Raw genomic sequence first — 25398 nt, forward strand, 5'->3', positions numbered from 1 at the left:
TCAGAATTACCCTTGTACATAACATCCCTACATCATATAGTATTACCCTTGTACATAACACCCTTACATCATATAGTATTACCCTTGTACATAACACCCTTACATCATATAGCATTACCCTGGTACATAACATCCCTACATCATGTAGCATTACCCTTGTACATAACATCCATACCTCATATAGCATTACCTTTGTGCATAACACCCCTACTTCATATAGCATTACCCTTGTACATTACATCCCTACCTCATATAGCATTACCCTTGTACATAACACCCCTACCTCATATAGCATTACCTTTGTACATTACATCCCTACATCATATAGCATTACCCTTGTACATTACATCCCTACCTCATATAGCATTACTTTTGTACATAACATCCATACATCATCATATAGCATTACCCTTGTACATAACACCCCTACTTCATATAGCATTACCCTTTGTACATAACATCCCTACATCATATAGCATTACCCTTGTACATTACATCCCTACCTCATATAGCATTACCCTTGTACATAACACCCCTACTTCATATAGCATTACCCTTGTACATAGTATCCCTACCTAATGTAGCATTACCCTTGTACATAACATCCCTACATCATATAGCATTACCCTTGTACATAACATCCCTACATCATATAGTATTACCCTTGTACATAACACCCCTACTTCATATATCATTACCTTTGTACATAACATCCCTACCTAATGTAGCATTACCCTTGTACATAACATCCCTACATCATATAGCATTACCCTTGTACATAACACCCATACTTCATATAGCATTACCCTTGTACATAACATCCCTACATCATATAGCATTACCCTTGTACATAACATCCCTACCTCATATAGCATTACCTTTGTACATAACATCCATACATCATCATATAGCATTACCCTTGTACATAACACCCCTACTTCATATAGCATTACCTTTGTACATAATATCCCTACATCATATAGCATTACCCTTGTACATAACATCCCTACATCATATAGCATTACCCTTGTACATAACATCCCTACCTCATATAGCATTACCTTTGTACATAACATCCATACATCATCATATAGCATTACCCTTATACATAACACCCTTACTTCATATAGCATTACCCTTGTACATAATATCCCTACATCATATAGCATTACCCTTGTACATAATATCCCTACATCATATAGCATTACCCTTGTACATTACCTACCTCATATAGCATTACCCTTGTACATAACACCCCTACTTCATATAGCATTACCCTTGTACATAATATCCCTACATCATATAGCATTACCCTTGTACATAACATCCCTACCTCATATAGCATTACCTTTGTACATAACATCCATACATCATCATATAGCATTACCCTTATACATAACACCCTTACTTCATATAGCATTACCCTTGTACATAATATCCCTACCTTATATAGCATTACTTTTGTACATAACATCCATACATCATCATATAGCATTACCCTTATACATAACACCCCTACTTCATATAGCATTACCCTTGTACATAATATCCCTACATCATATAGCATTACCCTTGTACATTACCTACCTCATATAGCATTACCCTTGTACATAACACCCCTACTTCATATAGCATTACCCTTGTACATAATATCCCTACATCATATAGCATTACCCTTGTACATAACATCCCTACCTCATATAGCATTACCTTTGTACATAACATCCATACATCATCATATAGCATTACCCTTGTACATAACACCCCTACTTCATATAGCATTACCTTTGTACATAACATCCATACATCATCATATAGCATTACCCTTGTACATAACACCCCTACTTCATATAGCATTACCCTTGTACATTACCTACCTCATATAGCATTACCCTTGTACATAACACCCCTACTTCATATAGCATTACCCTTGTACATAATATCCCTACATCATATAGCATTACCCTTGTACATAACACCCCTTCATCATATAGCGTTACCCAGGTACATAACATCCATACATCAGAATTACCCTTGTACATAACATCCCTACATCATATAGTATTACCCTTGTACATAACACCCTTACATCATATAGTATTACCCTTGTACATAACACCCCTACTTCATATAGCATTACCCTTGTACATTACCTACCTCATATAGCATTACCCTTGTACATAACACCCCTACTTCATATAACATTACCCTTGTACATAACATCCCTACCTCATATAGCATTACCTTTGTACATAACATGCATACATCATCATATAGCATTACCCTTGTACATAATATCCCTACATCATATAGCATTACCCTTGTACATAACATCCCTACATCATATAGCATTACCCTTGTACATAGTATCCCCTACTTCATATAGCATTACCCTTGTACATAGTATCCCTACATCATATAGCATTACCCTTGTACATAATATCCCTACATCATATAGCATTACCCTTGTACATAACACCCCTTCATCATATAGCATTACCCTGTTCATAACATCCCTACATCATATAGCATTACCCTTGTACGTAACAGCCATACATCCATCTGTTACACTTAGTTCTGCATTCAGATCATTTAAGTCACTTTGACAGGCTTCCACAATGTTAATATGGTTCTTATTTAATATGAAATTTGTTTGGTGAACACCTGTATAAAGTGAAAATTGAACTGGAAAAAAAATGCCCTACCCCAAACTATTTACAGACCGCCATTAAAGTTAAAAAATACAAATAAGAATCACTGCTGTAAGTTTAGTTTCAGGTTGTGTTCATGATAGAATAATCAAAATTAAATGATTTTAGGCAACTTTTCTTGTTCCACGTTCTTACAAAATATAGGTTGCTGTGACCTACACTTAACATTTTAGTGGCTTTGATTGAGTTTTGGAGTTTATCTCCTTATCACATAAGCTTTTTGCATGCTATAAACAAACTGTAATATGTGGAATCATTAATCTTGGTGAGGGGGTATATACAAACTACAATATGTGGAGTCATGAGACTTGGTGGTGGGATGTATACAAACTACAATACATGGAGTCATGAGACTTGGTGGGGGAATGTATACATGCTACAATACATGGAATCATGAGACTTGGTGGTGGGATGTATACATACTATAATATGTGGAATCATGAGACTTGGTGGTGGGATGTATTCATACTATAATATGTGGAATCATGAGACTTGGTGGTGGGATGTATTCATACTATAATATGTGGAATCATGAGACTTGGTGGTGGGATGTATCCATACTTTAATGTGTGGAATCATGAGACATGGTGAGAGGATGTATATATGTTATAAAACTTGGTGATGGATACACACTGATAAACATTAATCATTTATTGCAAAAGTGGGTCCTGATTGCCCATATTTAACCATAAATACCAAACAAGCAAAGCTGGTGACACCTCTGTTGATTGTCCAGCAAGGAAACAAGCCTAGCTGGTGACACCTCTGTTGATTGTCCAACAAGGAAACAAGCCTAGCTGGTGACACCTCTGTTGATTGTCCAACATGGAAACAAGCCTAGCTGTGACACCTCTGTTGATTGTCCAACAAGGAAACAAGCCAAGCTGGTGACACCTCTGTTGATTGTCCAACAAGGAAACAAGCCAAGCTGGTGACACCTCTGTTGATTGTCCAACAAGGAAACAAGCTAGACCCATATTGTGTCAGCTTTAGATTAAGTTACTTAGCAACATCTTTACTGGTCAAACAAAGAATCAGTTGGTAAACTAGATGTAGTGACCATTGCATTTTACTTTGTGGGGGGGGGGGTGTTTAATAGTTTAATGAACAATTAAATCAGTGACAAGTTGACATAATGACATGACTGGCAGATAGAAGGATTTCAGGATTTCATATATATTTATAGTATGTAGTAGGTTACCCTCAACAGTTTAACTGTACCTGTGAATGAGTGTGTAATGAGTGGATTACATGCTACCGCTTTTTATGTGAGGCTTCAGCTGTAGTGGCTAATCAAGGTAATTACTGATGCATGAAATACAGTATGCTCTCATACTGGCTCCAAGGTAACTCTAGCTAAAAATATGTCTTGAGTAACTCAAAGTAAAAGTGAGGCTTCTTTGATGGACAATAATAGCAGCTTCTGAGGCGAGTTTCTTTTATTTTAAAAAAAGAAACATTAAACAGATCACTGATTTATCAATTCATTATAATAATTCTACTTTGATATTATTGAAAAAAATGTTCTTTTTATGTTTGATTTTCATTGGGGGGGTATTTTTTGCCCCTGTTATGGTATATAATGTGTGTTTGTGTATGTATAATGTCTGATCTAATAGCATGTGACTAATAATGCCAGTATGAAGCAGATTAAAAGTTGCTACACAAAGCATTATTTAGATAAGGAATCAACTGCATTTAGTTGTCAAGATAAAAAATGTCTCAAATTCAATTTTAGCATGAAAATTAATGTTTACTGCTGTAGACTAGTAAAAGCTTCATGGAGGCAAACCATGTAATTGTTGATTAAATTCAGGTCTGGAACATCGAGCAAGGTATGATGAGTCACAATTGACATGGAGCCCATTACATGTGCTGTATGCCTTTCATTTAGACATGGAGCCTCTTACATATGCTATATGCCTTACATTTAGACATGGAGCCCATTACATGTGCTATATGCCTTTCATTTAGACATGGAGCCCCTTACATGTGCAATATGCCTTACATTTAGACATGGAGCCTCTTACATATGCTATATGCCTTACATTTAGACATGGAGCCCCTTAAATGTGCTATATGCCTTACATTTAGACATGGAGCCCCTTACATGTGCTATATGCCTTACATTTAGACATGGAGCCCCTTGCATATGCTATATGTCTTACATTTAGACGTGGAGCCCATTACATGTGCTATATGCCTTACATTTAGACATAGAGTCCATTACATGTGCTATATGCCTTACATTTAGACATGGAGCCCATTACATGTGCTATATGCCTTACATTTAGACGTGGAGCCCATTACATGTGCTATATTCCTTACATTTAGACGTGGAGCCCATTACATGTGCTATATGCCTTACATTTAGATGTGGAGCCCATTACATGTGCTATATGCCTTACATTTAGACGTGGAGCCCATTACATGTGCTATATGCCTTACATTTAGACATGGAGCCCATTACATGTCCTATATGCCTTACATTTAGACATGGAGCCCATTACATGTCCTATATGCCTTACATTTAGACATAGAGCCCATTACATGTGCTATATGCCTTACATTTAGACATAGAGCCCATTACATGTCCTATATGCCATACATTTAGACATGGAGCCCATTACGTGTGCTATATGCCTTACATTTAGACATGGAGCCCATTACATCTCCTATATGCCTTACATTTAGACAATTCATATTTTTGTTTTACATAAAATTGTTGCATAAAGAAAATTTGTGTGCTGTACTAAATTACTTCATTTGATTTCCAAAAGCAAACATGAAAAGAGAAAGAAAGAAAAAATCACCCTAGTAATGAAATTAGCATCTACAATATTGTGCTACATATGAAGTAAGAAAGGCACGCCATATTTCTGTCTTGATGTGTGGAGTAAGGAATGAAAAACAGACATTGCATGCCTATATTTCATATCCACACCTATAAACTATCTACCCCTGTCTCTGTAGAGTCTGGGGTATACAGTCACCCCTGTCTCTGTAGAGTCTGGGGTATACACTCACCCCGGTCTCTGTAGAGTCTGGGGTATACAGTCACCCTTGTGTCTGTAGAGTCAAGGGTATACAGTCACCCTTGTCTCTGTGCTGTCAGCTGTCACCCCTCCTTCTGTCCAGAACTCATTAACTTGCCATGAAACTTGGTCAAGATTATTGTATTCATCTGAAGATGTGTATGTCAAGAGACAGCTTTACTCCCACTGCGTTAGAGTTAATGCCCTTTTTGACCTGTAGCAGTATGTGAGTCGGTCTTGTTAGTGCAACAGCTAGGTCATGCAGGTTTTGATAGATTGCCCTGAAACTGGTAAATATTCTGATTGTCATCTATGATGCACATGCCAATAAATAACTTTGGTCTTAAAAGTTTGTTAAAGTTATTGCCCTTTGGTCTTAAAAGTTTGTTAAAGTTATTGCCCTTTGGTCTTAGAAGTTTGTTAAAGTTATTGCCCTTTGTCCCAGAGATTAATACATTGTATAACAACCTAGCATGACTAGTCCTGCAGTTGTAATGGAATACCATGAAACTAGGTAATCATCTGAATAGGCTTATTAACAAATCACTTTGCAAGTTTTGTTTCTGTTAATTTTGTCTTGTAGCTTAACACATTGTATGGCATCTCATTAACACAAATAGTCCCTCATTTTCTTTTGCAGTTCTGTATGGATCACTGTAAAACTTGGCAGATATTATTGTCATTATCTAAAGATGCACATATTGACAAATATTTGTGATAAAAGGAGCTATTTCTCTTTTTATTTAATATCATCATGCATTGTATGCCAAAATTTTTTGAATGTAATACTCTTATAGTTTTTACTTTATTGCTTTGAAACTTGGTATATAGTGTACTAGTCGTCATTGGATGGTGTGCATGTTAGTAAATCATTGTACTTGTACTGTATTATTTATAGAATAGTTCTGCATGTTTATTGTGTTTTGATTTATATCCATCATGGGGTAGGGTTGGGATAAGTGAGGGATATGGGTATATTTAAAGGGCAAAATTGCTTATCATTCTTGTAGTTGTATTAGATGTATCCCTCTTTCAGAACATATTTCTGTTGTATGTCTTTGGGGAAAGCAATTTACTTTTTTGCCTTAGCACTAAATAATTTACTTGTTTTGCTGTGCTGGAAAGTAAAACTGTCAGAAATGTCAGACACTTATGTTAGAGCCATGACTTTATGTGTTTTGTCCAAGAGAACTGCTATGTTAGTAATCTCTGATTCCATTGCTCAGTAATTGGTGGTAATTAAAATCTACCCAACCGACACACTCATGTGTTATTTCTGTTTAAATAAGAAATGAAAACTAAAATGGCTTTAGGATCAAATTTTTTATTTTCAAGGTATTTAAAGCTAAAAAGTATTTTTATATTGGGAAGAAATATGATTACTCATTATACAAAGAGAGTGAGGGGCTCTTTCAGGGTGTGCATTATACAGACAGTGAGGGGCTCCTTCAGGGTGTGCATTACACAGACAGTGAGGGGCTCCTTCAGGGTGTGCATTATACAGACAATGAGGGGCTCCTTCAGGGTGATAATTGTTTGTAGACCTTGGATAGCTAAATATCACAAGCAAGAAGCTATATCAGTGTGACTTTATTATGCTAAACTTCTACAATAAACATGACCTATTTGTGGTCATTCATTTTCTTGTTCCTTTTTTATAATTGCTTATGAAATAAAGAACAAGGATAATTGTTTTGTTGTGCATTTAATTGATGAATCCCTAATGACCTTTTTGATGTATTGCTTTAATTAAGTAAAATAGGAGATCACAGGTGCAAATTACAGAGCTTATTCCCATTGGAGGTCTTCCCCAAAATATCATGACCCAGTTAACAAAACATTAATGAGGACTACTAGTTCCATGGTTTGGCTCCAGATTATCTGAAATGTAACTTTAAATTGGTTAAAAATATACATATGTGTGAAAACTAAGATCCATCTCAAACAACAGGTTGTATTTACCTAAATTAAGTTCAGAGTTTTATAAGAAGAGTTTTGCTTTTTTTGGAGCCAAACTGGAATTCCATACCACCTTTTATTAAGTCAGCTGACTTATGCCAATCTTTTAAAGCAATCTTACTAATAGTCTGCAGAGAAGATAAATTATGCCTCATTAATAGACGATGCAACAAAATCAAACCTCATTAGTAGACAATGTAGCAAAATCATACCTCATTAATAGACAATGAGGCCGAATCATACCTCATTAATAGACAATGAGGCCAAATCATACCTCATTAATAGACAATGTAGTAAAATCAAACCTCATTAATAGACAATGTTGCAACTATATGCTTCAAGCTGTAACACTCCAAAGTTTTGGTAATTTGCATTTGTAAGCTGACACATGTCAAGGTGTGAGTGATATCACACCCATCGAATGATTTTAGACCCTTTCTTAAATGTTCGCCAGTGGAAATGTACCTCACCCCTAATAACCAGAATCGTTATGTGTTTGTGATTGAGCTTTGTTTGTGTGTTTTGGATTTTTAATGTAGCTTTACCAATTTTTCAGTCATATCGCTACGATGTCTGCATTGTGACAGATTATAATGATGTCTAGCATTGGGGCATCATGCATCATCACCCAGTCACATCCTCCTGACACCAGGCGAACCAGTCCTAACACTAACCTCTTAATGCTGAGCACCAGGTGAGGTAGCTGCTAGTTCTATTTTTACAAGTCTTTGGTATGACTTGACCAGGGTTCGAACCTGTGACCTCCCGCATAAGAAGATGATGCCTGAATGAATGTGGAGGCATTCCCTTGCATCTGCTGGGGTAGTGTAGTTACCTCTGGTCCCTGACTGGTTTTGTTATCCTTGTAACTCATTTGCAAAAGTTCTTGTTGACACACAACACAACAGGTTGCTATATCTTGTCTGTGTGAGGTTGTTATACCCCAAAGAAGATAGTGCAGCCAGCACAGCTGCCTTTCGGCCATGTGACAGCACAACTGATTGGTAGTAGGCAAAAATGTAGCAAACCTAGAGTTTGCAGTCAGTACACTTGGATTGAAAGAAATTATCTTTTAATGCAGCCATCATTTGACTCTATAATGACAGATAAACAAATTATTCATTTTTTGGTGGTGTGGGTATAGAAAAGAGGTTGCTAAATAAGCTGAATATTTGTCGAATTATAAAACCAAATATGTATTCTGTTAGTAGTTTACTTGTGTGATTCTGTCATAACAACAATGGTAATTGACATCTGAGTCTCACAATGTGAGGTTGCAGGGTGATGGGAGGAGCATGAGGTTGGTGATGGGAGAAGCATGAGGTTACCAGATGCAATGCTGCATATGTTCATTAGTCAGCAAAGAAAGCTGTTTCATTGACATGTCGAGCTATTTTATATTTGTTGGCAATTCTGTTCATTTTAGTGAAGGTGTTGGGTACAGTTAATAGTTATCAATAGTATGTATTTTTGCACAGGTATGAGAAGAACAGTCCAGCAAGGGAAATAATTTTCTACTTAAAGAATAAAATCAGTCCAAACACTCCCAGATGCCAAGAAACCAAATAAAAACAACCATTTTCTCTTGTTTATTGAAATATGCTTCAAGATCTTTTCCATGCCTTTCGTTTGAAAAGTATTGACTTAATTATAATACGTGCTTTTCATTCATACAAAACACATCCAGGACATGTACCAGTATTAGCCCAGCTGATCATATACCAGAAGATCTTGTTGATTGGTCTGTTGGCCATTGTCCATCCAGCTGTTAGCACAAGTGTGTTATCAGTACTCCTCCTAACCTACTTCAAAGATTGCCATGAAACGTCACAGACACATTAATACAATAATTTAGTTGGTCCTAAATGAAAATGGTACTGCTTGGACATTACTGATAGCCTCTGCAGTGAAAATCTGAATGGATAGTCATATCAACATGGAATTTTCACTAAAAGACTCCACATGATATCTAGCTAGTTCTGAATGAAAATGGTGTCAATCTGACATCAAGTATGGCTGAATAGAAAGTCATAATGAGATGAAATTTTTACAGGAATAATTTTTATGTTGTGTTGTCGGTCAGAAATGAAAATGGTGCTGATCTGATGTCAGATGTGACCACCACAGCAGCGATCTTGAAAAATCTGGTTGTTACTCCTGAATGGATATTCATATCAACATATGGTTTCAATAAAAGATTCCTTATGATGTCTTGTTGGACCTAAATACAAATGGTGCATTGCACACATCCATTCTTGTTATCACTCCGCCTGAATGAATGGTCATTTCAGTGTGGGTTTATGTCTAGTTGGTTATCATCACCATGGCAGCCATCTTGAAAATCTTGTTATGGCTGCTTCTCTTATATCGCTTGTCAAAATCCACATTGTGCTTCACTAGAAGACTTCTTATGATTGGTCCACACTGGAAATGGTGCAATCTTAAAAATCTTATCATTGTTAGAAGTGGAAAGTCATATCAACACAAAGTTTTCACTAAAAGTCTTCTTATAGTCTTTCTGAACCAAAATAAAAACTATGCTTATCTGATAATGTCCAATATGGTAATCATGGTGGCCATCTGAAAATCTTGTTATTACTACTCCTTTTAAATGGAAAGCCATTTTTTGACTTGGGGTTTTGATCAGAAGAGTTTGTATGGTGTCTAGTTTGTCCAAAATGAAAATAATGCAAATTGATCCCCAATACTGCCACAGTGGTTGCTATCTTCAAACTATTGGTTTGTTTACTCCAAAGAAATGGATGGCAATATGAACCTAGGGATTCACTAATGCACTTCTTATGATACATTGGTGCTCCTAAATGAAAATGGTGCTGATTTTTCATCCATCATGGTTGCCATGATGGCTATCTTAAAATCTTGCTCTCCTTCCCCTGAATTGGTGATCATATTGACTTTGGGTTTTCACCAAATAACTTCTGAAGATATCTGCTTTTTCCGAAATGAAAATGGTGCCAATCTGACATTCAATATATCCACTACAGCAGCTAATTTGAAAATGTTATTATTGCTGAAGAATATGAGAGATTTGTTTCAACACTCAACAGTTAAAAGGAAGAAATGATCTTATCTAGAATTCCTGAAAATTTGATTTCTCCCGATAGAGCATCAGCCCATTTGAAGGACTTTTTGTTTAATATTATTTTTGTAGTTTTGAGTATTCAGTAACTAAATTTATATATCCCAAAAGATAATGACAATGACAAAATGTTTAACTCTGGGATGATCTGAAATTCCTTTGACTGAGCTTGACCTGAATGTTGAAAGATTTTGGTTTTAAATATTAAGATGGTTGAATCTATTGAACAATGGTTATGCTGTCTTATTCACAAGGTTTTTCTCCATTGATAAACCTGTGTTTGTAGATACCCTACATTTACAAAATTCTGGCATATTTTTCTCCAAGAAGACTTTGACTAATACACACTTTATTTATAAGATGAAACCCTTGGGTTAAGAATGGAAGAAATGCTTCGTTGTCTTGTTCCCACAATTTGTTAAAGAAAGGGAAAATGAGTTGGGTCTTTGGGTAGCTGTGTCATTAATAAATAGTTCATTTGAAAGCAAATTTATTACTTCTCTTTTTTTTATATTTCGTATGAAAACAAATACCATATGTAGTCTCTTACAAGACAAGTCCAACTGCAAACTGTACAGACCCAGATCTGCCAGCACCAGCAGATCTGGGTCTATGCAGTTGTTAGGAATAATCAGTAGAACAAACACATAGACTCTGATCTGCAGGTGCATTATGCTATGGCAGACCTGGATCTTTGTATTTTTCAATTTGACTTGACTTATAAACGAATATATATGGTAAGTGTTCTTCACATTTAGTAGGTTGTCTGCCATTAGTCTCTGATGCTGCTTTTGTACATATCATTTTCTGTTTTTTATGTTTGAAAATGGTGTCATTTCTAAAACTTGAATTACTTATGGAAAACGATCAGATTAGCTTTATTGACATCACCATAAATCTAGTTCAGTATCAAGACATTGACTGCAAACTTTATGATTTCCCTTCCAATCATTTGCTTTTAATAAAATGCAACAATCATCTCACCAGTATGCAGACAGTATGGATTTACAATGATGTAAACAAATTCAATATAAATCTAACAAGATTTATTAAAAATAGTCATATAAACAAATATTGAAACAGATGACATTTATTTGAAAGACATATTAGGTACATTATAGCTTGATCATCATGAATCAGTGTTTTAATGTGTACAAAAGTCACTCAGCACGAAATGTTTTAATGAGTAAATAAATAAATAAAATAAATAAGATGTTTCAAACTGAAGATTTATTTTAACCTGTCATGTCATCCCTGACCCATGGAAGAATAAAAAAAAAACTGACATGCCAGTAAGAGTGTTAAATTTTCCATCTATAATTATTTAGACATACACCAAATACAATGATGATTTGGTCCTTGGTTGAGATTGTGTTTGGTTCTTGGTCAATACTGTGTTTGGTCCTTGGTCAATATTGTTTGGTTCTTGGTCCATATTGTGTTTGGTCCTTGGTCCATATTTTGTTTGGTTCTTGGTCCTTTTTGTATTTGGTCCTTAGTCCATATTGTGTTTGGTCCTTGGTCCATGCTGTGTTTGGTCCTTGGTCTGTTTTGTGCTGGTCATTCACCACAGATAAATTTTCACAATGTATATTAAAATGCTTGACTAGTTTGCACATGATTCTACAAAGAGCATAGTGACATCAAATTCTTTCATATTTAGAGGATGCCAGTCTGTCAGATTAGTTCAAAGGATGCCAGTCTGTCAAATTAGTTCAAAGGATGACAATCCATCAAATTCATTCAAAGTATGCCAGTTTGTCAAATTAGTTCAAAGGATGCTAGTCTGTCAGATTAGTTCAAAGGATGCCAGTCTGTCATATTAGTTGAAGGATGCCAATCTGTCATCAGTTCAAAGAATGCCAATCCATCAGATTAGTTCAAGAATACCAATTTGTTAGATTAGTTCAAATATTGCCAGTCATATTAGTTCAAAGGATGCAAATTAAAAAAACATGCCAATCTGTCATATTAGTTGAAGGGATGCCAATCTGTCAGATTAGTTCAAAAAATGCCAAGCTGTCAAATTAGTTAAAAGGATGTCAAATTAATTCATGTACAATCATTCTGGTCACCATTCCATTGAGGGTCCTCTGTTTACATGTAATCTGATGTACAATGATGTACAATCATTATGGTTACCATTCCATTGAGGGACCCCTGTTACATGTAATCTAATGTACAATCATTATGGTCACCATTCCATTAAGGGACTTCTGTTACATGTAATCTGATGTACAGTCATTATGGTCACCATTCCATTGAGGGACTTCTGTTACATGTAATCTGATGTACAGTCATTATGGTCACCATTCCATTGGAGGACTTCTGTTACATGTAATCTGCTGTACAGTCATTATGGTCACCATTCCATTGGGGGACTTCTGTTTAAATGTAATCTGATGTACAGTCATTATGGTCACAGTTCCATTGAGGGACTTCTGTTACATGTAATCTGATGTACAGTCATTATGGTCACCATTCCACTGAGGGACTTCTATTTACATGTAATCTGATGTACAATCATTATGGTCACCATTCCATTGAGGGACTTCTATTTACATGTAATCTGATGTATAGTCATTATGGTCACCATTCCTTTTGGGGGACTTCTGTTACATGTAATCTGATGTATAGTCATTATGGTCACCATTCCTTTGGGGGACTTCTGTTACATGTAATGTGATGTACAGTCATTATGGTCACCATTCCTTTGGGGGACTTCTGTTACATGTAATCTGATGTACAGTCATTATGGTCACCATTACAACAAACTGAAAAGTCAAATGTATCTTTTGAAAAAGGATATAATTTGACCTCTCTTGGCTTGTTGATTAAACTTCAATGCTGAGAAGAAATTTGCAGGTAAGAATTTGAGTTTGTAGGTTTTTGTCTGGTCATTTTTGGAGACAAATGCAAAATGTAGTGATGATGATGTTTCCCATCAACAGTTGCATCACCTTAGTGCTAAAGATTTATGCCCATATCTCCACTACTACCTGTATAAATTTGGTGAAGCTTACTACCGATAATGTTTAGGAATTGAGGATTAATTATTTTTGTAAAGTCAGTCATAGTCTTAGGTGTATAAGACTGTTAACTGTAGTCTTCTTCAGGTGAAGTCATGTGACATCCACTGTCTTGCCCAGATCTCAATTGCCAGAAATTGTTAATTAATGTTTTAGCCTCATTAAATTGTTGCAAATTTATTGCATGCTGGTTACTGCCAATATGCTATGCTTACAGATTAATTTTTGACTAAAGGTAGAATATTTTGTGTCATTCTTCACAATGAGAGGTCAATTTGCAAATTTGATTTCTCTCAGAATTAGACTAGAGAATTATGCCACTGTAAATTATGTGAATATATTTATTTATAGTTTTTTTTGTATTTCTCACTTTCAGAAAAGAGAACCTCACCATTGGAGAGATCAGAGAGTTCTGCTAGCCAGGAGGACAGTGGTCATGTTAGCTTGCCTACCTCTGTTGGTCACACACCAGAACACAAGCGGACAGACAGTGGTTACAGTCAGTCTTCCATTCCATCCACCCGATCTACTGCCACTGATGTAAGTAATGGATAGTTTGCAAATGATGTCATATACCTTTGTATGTATGTCTTTCCAAAATATTGTCAGACATCTTATTTCTCATTGTTTCAAGTGAAATTTATCACTGATACTAATGTTAACATTATGCGAAACTATACTCATTTTTAGAAACTTCATTGGTTGATCCCAGATGTTTGTACAATGTTATGTTTCATTCATTGGTTGATGCCAGATGTTTGTACAATGTTATGTTTCATTCATTGGTTGATGCCAGATGTTTATACAGTGTTTGTTATGTTTCATTCATTGGTTGATCCCAGATGTTTATACAGTGTTTGTTATGTTTCATTCATTGGTTGATCCCAGATGTTTATACAGTGTTTGTTTTGTTTCTTTTGTTGGTTTATCCCATATGTTTATACAATGTTATGTTTCTTTCATTGGTTTATCCCATATATTTATACAATGTTATGTTTCATTCATTGGTTTATCCCATATGTTTATACAATGTTATGTTTCATTCATTGGTTTATCCCAGCTATTTATACAGTGTTTAGCATATCAGCAATTAAAAGTATTAACAATAAAATTAATGTGAATTTTTTGTATAACTAATTCATAAAATAAAATGATAAGCAAGTGTACAAGTAAAATGAAACAAAATTTTGTGGTTGGCACAGAGAGAAGAAAATCCCAGTCTTGGAGTGTCATTTGTTGATAAAAGAACCTTGCAAAGAATAAATAACATAACTTGGAGACTGATTGCTTATTGCAATGCCTTGGATTTCCTTACTGCATTGCCAGCTCCAACAATTATTCATATTAATCTCAGCTTTCATTGGCAAGAACAGTATAATCCATTATGTGCACTGGTGCAAGATACTGAAATCCCACTGGTCTGAGATATTGAAATCCCACTAGTTTGAGATATTGAAATCCCACTAGTGCAAGATATTGAAATCCCACTGGTGTGAGATATTGAAATCACACTGGTGTGAGATATTGAAACCCCACTAGTGTGAAATCTTGTTGATAAGATTAATGGAGATGGAGAATTTTTTTATCAGAAAGCCCTCAGTTAAACTTTGATCTAGAATTGATTTGAGAAATGATAAGGAGGAAATAAATTTTTTAACAAAATAACATTTACAACAGTGGTTTTTTTCTCTCAAAATTGGACTGAAGATGCCATATATAAAACTAGGTCAGTCATCCCATTTTCGGGAACACTTCAACCTCTACTTGTTTTAGTATGTAGACATGCAGTTAGTATGTAAGCATGTTGCAGTTACTATGTAGACATGTTGCAGTTAGTATGTAGACTTGTTGCAGTTAGTGTGTAGACATGTTGCAGTTAGTATGTAGACATGTTCCAGTTAGTATTTATCTTGATTATTATGAAAGAATGTCCAATTGATGAAGTCATATATGTTGTAAGATAGAGCTATCCTTTACTAGTGTTCAACACTGGAAAACTCTCTGATACTCATACAGCAATGTGGGAAAATTTTTTTCCTATTTCTTGAATGGAAAAAGATGGCGTATCATCTGTATCATTAGAAGCATTTTCCAATATGTACCTCAGTATTGGTCCACGAATGCTTAAAATTGCTGCACCAGTAATAACAAAGTCACTAACGTATATCATAAATTTAAGTATGATGAGTGGTAATTTTCTAGAAACACTGAAATGTGCAAAGGTTACACCTATCTTTAAGAAAGGAGAAAAGGAGGATCCTGGGAATTACAGACCAATATCAATTCTACCTGTATTGTCAAAACTATTTGAAAAGCATGTAGCCATTCAGGTCTATAAAGTTTTTGAAACATACTCTCTATTTAATAAAGTGCAATCAGGATTTCGAAAGTACCACTCATGCCAAACAGAACTTACCAAATTAATTGATCTTTGGCTGAAGGAAATGGATAATGGATATATGACTGGGATTGTTTTCCTTGACTTCAAGAAAGCCTTTGATCTTGTTGATCATGAATTTCTGCTGCGAAAGTTGAACTGTTACAGGTTTGACAGTCCTTCTTTAAACTGGTTTAGATCATACCTAAACCAAAGGTCTCAACAAGTAAGCATTGGCAAGATTAACTCTCAAACTCGCACTATTCATTCATGAGTCCCTCAAGGTTTAGTTTTGGGCCTTCTCCTCTTCCTTATCTATGTCAGTGATCTACTATTAAATAATGAATCCACAAATACAGATTTGTTTGCAGATGATGCAACCTTATATATATCTAGTTCTGATACTGAAGTTATCCAAATGAGATTAAACTCAGACCTTATTAGAATCCAAATCTGGGCACAACAAAATAGGATGGTAATTAATGAAGGTAAAACAAAATGTATGATTTTGGAGACATCACAAAAGGTACACAAGTCAGGGAACCCAAAACTGTCTCTTGCAATAAATAATCATCCATTAGAAAATGTCAAACATGAAAGGCTTGTAGGTGTGTCCGTAGATAATAATTTATTATGGAATGACCATATTGATAAGCTTTGTAAAACAATGTCATCCAAAATTGCCCTTCTCAGCAGAATCAAGAAATATTTACCTATGGAAACTCGCAATCTATAATACAAGTCATATATTCTTCCAACAATGGATTATTGTTCTAATGTATGGGGAAACTGTGCTAAATCTGAGCTTGACAGGATTTATAAACTTCAGAAACGAGCAGCACATGTAATTTTAGATGCATCTGTTGATCATCCCTCAAAAGCATTATTTACAGAACTCAGATGGTTCACAATATATGACAGGATATATTTTAACAAGGCAGTTCTTTTATATAAATGTCTACAAAGGAACTGCACCAGAGTATCTTCAGGACTTATTCAGGTCTTTTTCAACAGAATACCAGTTGAGATCAATATCACATGGAAACCTTCTAGTACCAAAACCAAGAACAGAGCAATTTAAAAAGAGTTTTCAATACTCTGGTACAGTTCTGTGGAATAAGCTTCCACTACATGTAAAATCTGCTGAAAATATTAGAGTATTTAAGAAGAGATATCATGAGCATGTATGTGTTTCTAATAGATAATGGAATTTAGTATTTTAATACTAACATGTTAAAATAAACAGTAATTATTGCCATCTTCATATAATGTGCATTGTTATACCATCCTTAAGAGGGCCTCAAGGGGGAATAGTCATTGACTAATGAGTCACCCTCAATAAATAAAGTATTATTATTATTATTATTATTATTATTAGAAAGGGCATGAAAATGCATTTTCCATTATGTACCTCATTAGAAAGGGCATGAAAAGACATTTTCCATTATGTACCTCATTAGAAAGGGCATGAAAGGGCATTTTCCTTTATGTACCTCATTAGAAAGGGCATGAAAAGGCATTTTCCATTATGCACCTCATTAGAAAGGGCATGAAAAGGCATTTTCCATTATGTACCTCATTAGAAAGGGCATGAAAAGGCATTTTCCATTATGTACCTCATTAGAAAGGGCATGAAAAGTCTTTTCAGTATTCACAATGCAGAAAACCTTGTAGATGTTCAAGACATTATAACCAAAATGACATTATCTGTGGTGTCACTCTGTAGGCTCACCTGGTATAGGCTTATGCCAGGTGACTTTGTCGAATAGGGAAGCTGTAGTTTCATGTATAGGAATGAGGGAAATAGGTAATGGTGACAGTTCTGTGGCATTTATGGTAAGGTCCAGTGTTATAGTTTTGGGAAAAGTTATTGCAATTAAGTGAAAATAAGTTTGTATATTATTACCTTGTGTAGAAATATACTATTTTGATATGCTAGGAGTTCCTACTCACCTACAATAGCAGATGACTGGTGGCATTATTGTCAGTATCAGTTGCTGTAAATAATGGAAACTTTCTTATTACCTTGATATGTTTTGTGTTTTGAGTCTTGGATCTTAAACTATGTAACAGAAAAGAGTGAAAATCAAGTTTTGTAAAATTAAACATAATTTATTTCACTAGAATTCAAAGTAAGAATATAAAAAGAACTTAGTGTTATGAATTAAATTCCAAATAGTCCTTAGAGTTCTATCACAAGTCCAAATGTATGAAGTTCCAATTAAATTCCAGTGGTATTTCAAATAAATCCAATATTGAATGTGTTGATAAGGCCTGTAGTCTTGAATGTTCTTATGTGCCAGTGGCATGGAGTGTGGTGATGTGCTAAATTTTTTAATATATCACAATAGTATAGTCCAAAATGTTCTTGTCTGAATTCACTAAAATTCCAAATTAATGTATTAGTCCAAGAATATTTAGATAAACAAGATTATATACCCCTCAACGTGACCTAAGTTGCAGTTGCCATTTTATGAAAATACTCTGTCAACTAATCAGAAATTTCCATGCTGGAAGTCTCTGAGGTCAGAATCAAGACTGTATCTTTGACTCAGATCAAAGTAAACATGTTTACTACTAAAAATGATCTCATTATTTAATCTACAATCATAGAGAAATATTTTGCCATGTATTATGTTATTTACAAAATAAATGTTACTGATCAGGTACACCATTAACTTGATTTTGGACAAGGTCAAGTACAAAATACAAAGTAAATAGCATATAATCATTAAGAAAATTCAACATATAATACAAATTAAATATACATGATGTGTTTCTGTCTCACCTGCCTAAGCAGACAACTTTTTCATCATAAAGTTGTTCATAGGCAAAACACCATTTCTGTGGAACACTTATTTCCATGCTCCCAGGAGCACATGTTTATTGTAAGAAAGGTGTCTGAGAACCTGAAGTCAATTATTGTCATTTTCTGACTAAGAGAAAGAATAGAACATCCAAATTTATAGTAGTGGTAGAAATGAGTCAGAACTGGTTGTTGTAAAACAAGGTCATGTGAACTGAGGTTTAAACCTTATTCATAATAGGTTGCTGTCACTAAATAATTATTCTGTTGATGTTGAAGTTGTCCTCAAATAATAAATTCACTGGTGATTCTCAGAATGAAAATTAACAGAGATATCTTGACCTCAATGCAGTCAGGTCTTCACAGTCTCATAGCAGATGGCAGGAATCCAATCAGGTTTTCACAGTTTGGTAACAGACAACAGGAGTGAAAACACAAATATGAGGGTCATTAGTCAGAGGCATTTTGCAACCAACAAATATTGAATCATTTCTGAAACAAATCATGACATTTTGAAGAGAAAAGGAAACTATTTAAGTCCTTTATCTTTGAATTAGATTTGAGCTGATTAATACAGTACATAATTTGAAATGAATAATGAGTTTGGCACATTTGCTGTTGGTTATAATTTGAAAGAAATGATACTACTAGATTTTTTTCTAGTGGTAATTTCTTGTATAAAGAAGATACATTTTTCTTGATTTTGTTATCTGAATGATATGGATTTAATTTAGTTTGAGAGTACACAGCGAGACCTAACGATATGGATGGATTTTGGTTTGAGAGTATACAGCTCGGCTTAATGATACAGATTGATTTGGATTTGAGAGTACACAACTATGCCTAATGGAAATGCTCTACAGTTTTGTATTTTGCATAGGGTTAAAACTTTAAGGAAAAAGAATTTCCCCAGGTTTCCTTGCTGGTTATACTGGCTATTTAAAAAAGACAATATCTTAGGTATTGTTCAAAGAACCTTCAATCCCCTTTATTTTGGAGTGTGATTGATGTGTGTAATATGGGTTATTGAGTATACACTTGGCCATACTCTAGATGTGCACCTTTCATAAAACTGCTAGCTCCACTTGGTCATTTTCGCATAATGGACTTCAGATGTAAATTGTGAAAGAAGGGCTGATAACTTTTTTTAACATTTTATGTATTTGGTGATTCATCCATTGTACCTTCAGAAGCTGGTATTAACTAGTTGGGCAAACTTCATTTTCCCTATTTTAATAGGTGCTAAAGATAGTGTACTTCAGACTAATTCAGGGTGACTTTTTTTAGCACAAGGAAGCAGTCATTTTAGTTAGCAGTGTGCTTAGATCATGTACAGACCGCTCTGGTGGCCTAGTGGTTAGAGCGTCCACCTTGGGTGCGGGAGGTCGTGGGTTTGATCCTTGGCTGAGTCATACGAAAGACTACAAAAATGGTACTAACAGCTGCCTCACTTGGCACTCGGCATTGAGAGGTTAGTGTTAGGACTGGTCGGCCCAGTGTCAGGATAATGTGACTGGGTGGGACATCAATATGCTACATGTCTGTGGCATGATGCCCCAGTGCTAGACATCACTATAAACTGTCACACTGCAGACATCGTAGTGATTTGACCGAAATTTTTTAAAGCTATGTTAAAAATCCAAATCACACATACACAGATCATGTACAATTTCCTTAAGTACATTATCCAAAGAAATCTGAGCCACATTACATCAAAGTAGCATAGAGGTATGCCAACATTCACTCCACTGTGCATGTTACAAATGCAAACAACTTCACCTTACATACATCACTCTCTCAAAAGAACACAATAACTGGTGAGCACCCCTTAGTGATATTGATTGATTTGGGTTTGAGAGTACACAATTTGGCCTAGTGATATTGATTGATTTGGGTTTGAGAGTACACAACTTGGCCTAATGATATAGATTGATTTGGGTTTGAGAGTACACATCTAGGCCAAACGATATGGATTTGGTTTGATTTGGGTTTGAGAGTACACAGCTAGTCTTAATATGAGTTTTGACATTAAGGTGAACTAGACTGACTTCAGTTTTCACCATTTTCCAACAACATTTTATGGAGTTTTTGCCCTTCTGTCTTTGCCCTCAATTATAATTTCATTGCTGCTCAGCCATGACTTCTGACCAAAGTAGCAGGGTCTGTTGTCATGAATTTCAGCCCAACTTAAAAATTTGAAATGACATATTTTAAAAATCTTAACATGAAAAACATGTTATATGTTGAAAAAAGTGAGTTTGTTACTGTCAGGTAACTATAAATATATATCTAACAACTCTCTGGTATCTACTAAGTAATAGAAAAGAGCAAAAACCCACAAGTTTTGTAAAATTCAACAAGATTAGTACAATTCTGCAATTATTTCATTTCTGTAGAATACAAATTGAAAATTTAAAAAGAACTTACAGTATTGTGAATTAAATTCCAAATTGACCAAGCTAATTCCATTGCCAGTCCTAGTGAATAACATTGTGATTAAATTCCAGTGGTGTTTTAAATAAGATGCAATACTGAATATGTTGATGTGCCTTTTGTAGCCTGTGACATGCAGATGTGCCAGTAGTCTCTTTTGTTCATTCTAGTACCAAATTAGTCTTAAACAAATGACTTCTGCTTTGACCCATGTGCAGTGAAGTCGTACTTTGATGATGTTATGAAGTAATAAAGTCCTACTTTTATGTTGTTGTCCAGTAATAAAGTCCTACTTTGATGCTGTCAGGTAATAAACTGTTACTTTGATGTTGTCAATTAATAAATTCCTGTTTTTGATGATGTTGTCAAGAAATAAAGTCCTTCTTTGATAATGTCAAATAATGATGTCCTAAATTTATGTCAAATAACACAGTCCTTTTATGCTGTCAGGTAAAGTCTACTTTAATGATGTTGTCAAGTAATAAAGTCCTACTTTGATATTGTCAAGTAATAAAGTCCTGCTTTGATGTCAGATAATAAAGTCCTAAATTTATGAGGTTGTCAAATAACAGTCTTTTATGTAAAGCAATAAAGCCTATTTTAATGATTCATATAATAAAGTCCTACTTTGATGTTGTCAAATAATAAAGTCCAACTTTGATGTTGTCAAGTAATAAAGTCCTACTCTAATGATATTGTCAAGTAATAAAGTCCTACTTTGATATTGTCAAGTAATAAAGTCCTACTTTGATGTTGTCAAGTAATAAAATTCTACTTTGATGATGTTAAGTAATAAATTCCTACTTTGATGATGTCAGGTAATAAAGTCCCACTTTGATGTTGTCAAGTAATAAAGTCCTTCTTTGATATTGACAAGTAATAAAGTCCTACTTTGATGTTGACAAGTAATAAAGTCTTACTTTGATGATGTTGTCAATAAAGTCCTACTCTAATGATATTGTCAAGTAATAAAGTCCTACTTTGATGATGATGTCAAGAAATCAAGTCCTAGTTTGATGGTGTCAAGAAATCAAGTCCTACTTTGATGGTGTCAAGTTATAAATTTCTGCATTGGTGATGTTGCCCAATTCTAAAACAACTGCTATATCACATAGCCATTCATCTTAACTGCAAAACTCTAAACCACATGCTATATTACATTGTCATTTGTCTTAACTGCAAATTGAAAATGGTATTCTAGCTATTTAATGAATTTTCCTTTAATACTTTTCCCCTCTGGCATTCCAGCTCTATTTATCCCAAATTAGGCACAACACACACACACACACACACACATATATATATATATATATATATATATATATATAATTTATGGGAAATACTTTTAAAATATATGTTCTTAAAAATTAGATTTTATTTTCATATATGCATGGAGATGTTGATCAAACAAAATAATGACGGATAATAAAGTAAGGAAAGAAGAACCACCTCCATTTTGGTGCCAGAAAACAACCCAAAGTCATTTTTTTGTTGCCTTAAGCATATCAACTACTTTTAGTTCTTTTACATTAAATAGGCTTGGTTTGAAAAAAATTGTTCAGCCATGCAACTTGTTTTGTCATTTTTAAATGCTCATTATTGTTGTTAATTTTATTATTATTATTGTTATTATTACATTTTCATTATCATAGTGTAATCTTATTTGCAATATTATTTCCTTTGTTGTACATTTTGCATTCTATGTTTGCATGTCATTATGATGTTTGCATGTTGTCATGTAGAGATCAGAAGAAGAAGATATAGACACTTTAGTTGCTTCTGCCAAGTCCAACGTCGGTAGCCGTGGTAACCTGTTGTCTGTGATTGCTGTAAGTAACGATGTGGACGTGTAGGGCTCTAAATTTGTCATGATAACCTTATCAAGTAGAATCAATCACTAGAAAGCTTGACTTAAGGACTATATGTAATATTATGCAATGAAGTTAATACATGACTTAAGGACTACATGTAATATTATGCAATGAAGTTAATACATGACTTAAGGACTACATGTAATATTATGCAATGAAGTTAATACATGACTTAAGGACTACATGTAATATGCAATGAAGTTAATACATGACTTAAGGACTACATATAATATTATGCGATGAAGTTAATACATGACTTAAGGACTAGATGTAATATTATGCAATGAAGTTAATACATGACTTAAGTACTGCATGTAATATTATGCAATGAAGTTAATACATGACTTAAGGACTACATGTAATATGCAATGAAGTTAATACATGACTTAAGGACTAGATGTAATATTATGCGATGAAGTTAATACATGACTTAAGGACTACATGTAATATTATGCAATGAAGTTAATACATGACTTAAGGACTACATGTAATATTATGCAATGAAGTTAATACATGACTTAAGGACTACATGTAATATGCAATGAAGTTAATACATGACTTAAGGACTAGACATAATATTATGCAATGAAGTTAATACATGACTTAAGGACTAGATGTAATATTATGCAATGAAGTTAATACATGACTTAAGGACTAGATGTAATATTATGCACTGAAGTTAATACGTGACTTAAGTACTGCATGTAATATTATGCAATGAAGTTAACACATGACTTAAGGACTACATGTAATATGCAATGAAGTTAATACATGACTGAAGGACTAGATGTAATATTATGCAATGAAGTTAATACATGACTTAAGGACTACATGTAATATGCAATGAAGTTAATACATGACTTAAGGACTAGATGTAATATTATGCGATGAAGTTAATACATGACTTAAGGACTACATGTAATATTATGCAATGAAGTTAATACATGACTTAAGGACTACATGTAATATTATGCAATGAAGTTAACACATGACTTAAGGACTACATGCAATATGCAATGAAGTTAATACATGACTGAAGGACTAGATGTAATATTATGCAATGAAGTTAATACATGACTTAAGGACTACATGTAATATGCAATGAAGTTAATACATGACTTAAGGACTAGATGTAATATTATGCGATGAAGTTAATACATGACTTAAGGACTACATGTAATATTATGCAATGAAGTTAAAACATGACTTAAGGACTACATGTAATATGCAATGAAGTTAATACATGACTTAAGGACTACATGTAATATGCGATGTAGTTAATACATGACTTAAGGACTAGATGTAATATTATGCAATGAAGTTAATACATGACTTAAGGACTAGATGTAATATTATGCAATGAAGTTAATACATGACTTAAGTACTACATGTAATATTATGCAATGAAGTTAACACATGACTTAAGGACTAGATGTAATATTATGCAATGAAGTTAATACATGACTTAAGGACTAGATGTAATATTATGCAATGAAGTTAATACATGACTTAAGTACTACATGTAATATTATGCAATGAAGTTAACACATGACTTAAGGACTAGATGTAATATTATGCAATGAAGTTAATACATGACTTAAGGACTACATGTAATATGCAATGAAGTTAACACATGACTTAAGGACTAGATGTAATATTATGCAATGAAGTTAATACATGACTTAAGGACTACTTGTAATATGCAATGAAGTTAATACATGACTTAAGGACTAGATGTAATATTATGCGATGAAGTTAATACATGACTTAAGGACTACATGTAATAGTATGCAATGAAGTTAATACATGACTTAAGGACTACATGTAATATTATGCAATGAAGCTAATACATGACTTAAGTACGACATGTAATATTATGCAATGAAGTTAATACAAGACTTAAGGACTATATGTAATATGCGATGAAGTTAATACATGACTTAAGTACTGCATGTAATATTATGCAATGAAGTTAACACATGACTTAAGGAGTACATGTAATATTATGCAATGAAGTTAATACATGACTTAAGGACTACATGTAATATTATGCAATGAAGTTAATACATGACTTAAG

At 34.2% G+C, this 25398-nt stretch overlaps 1 protein-coding gene across 1 annotated transcript in view; it reads left to right on the forward strand.

The window, feature by feature from the left end:
* Window positions 1-25398, forward strand: part of LOC149785949 (uncharacterized) — a 213286-nt gene that overhangs the window by 143652 nt on the left and 44236 nt on the right. Inside the window, exons 7-8 of the mRNA XM_089976201.1 lie at window positions 14211-14374; window positions 23193-23279. Of these exons, the coding sequence (XP_089832327.1) occupies window positions 14211-14374; window positions 23193-23279 (251 nt within the window). The remainder of the gene's footprint in view (window positions 1-14210; window positions 14375-23192; window positions 23280-25398) is intronic.

The sequence above is a fragment of the Sinohyriopsis cumingii genome, chromosome 12 (assembly GCF_028554795.1).
Source record: "Sinohyriopsis cumingii isolate HCF-2022 chromosome 12, ASM2855479v2, whole genome shotgun sequence".
NCBI lineage: Eukaryota > Metazoa > Mollusca > Bivalvia > Unionida > Unionidae > Sinohyriopsis > Sinohyriopsis cumingii.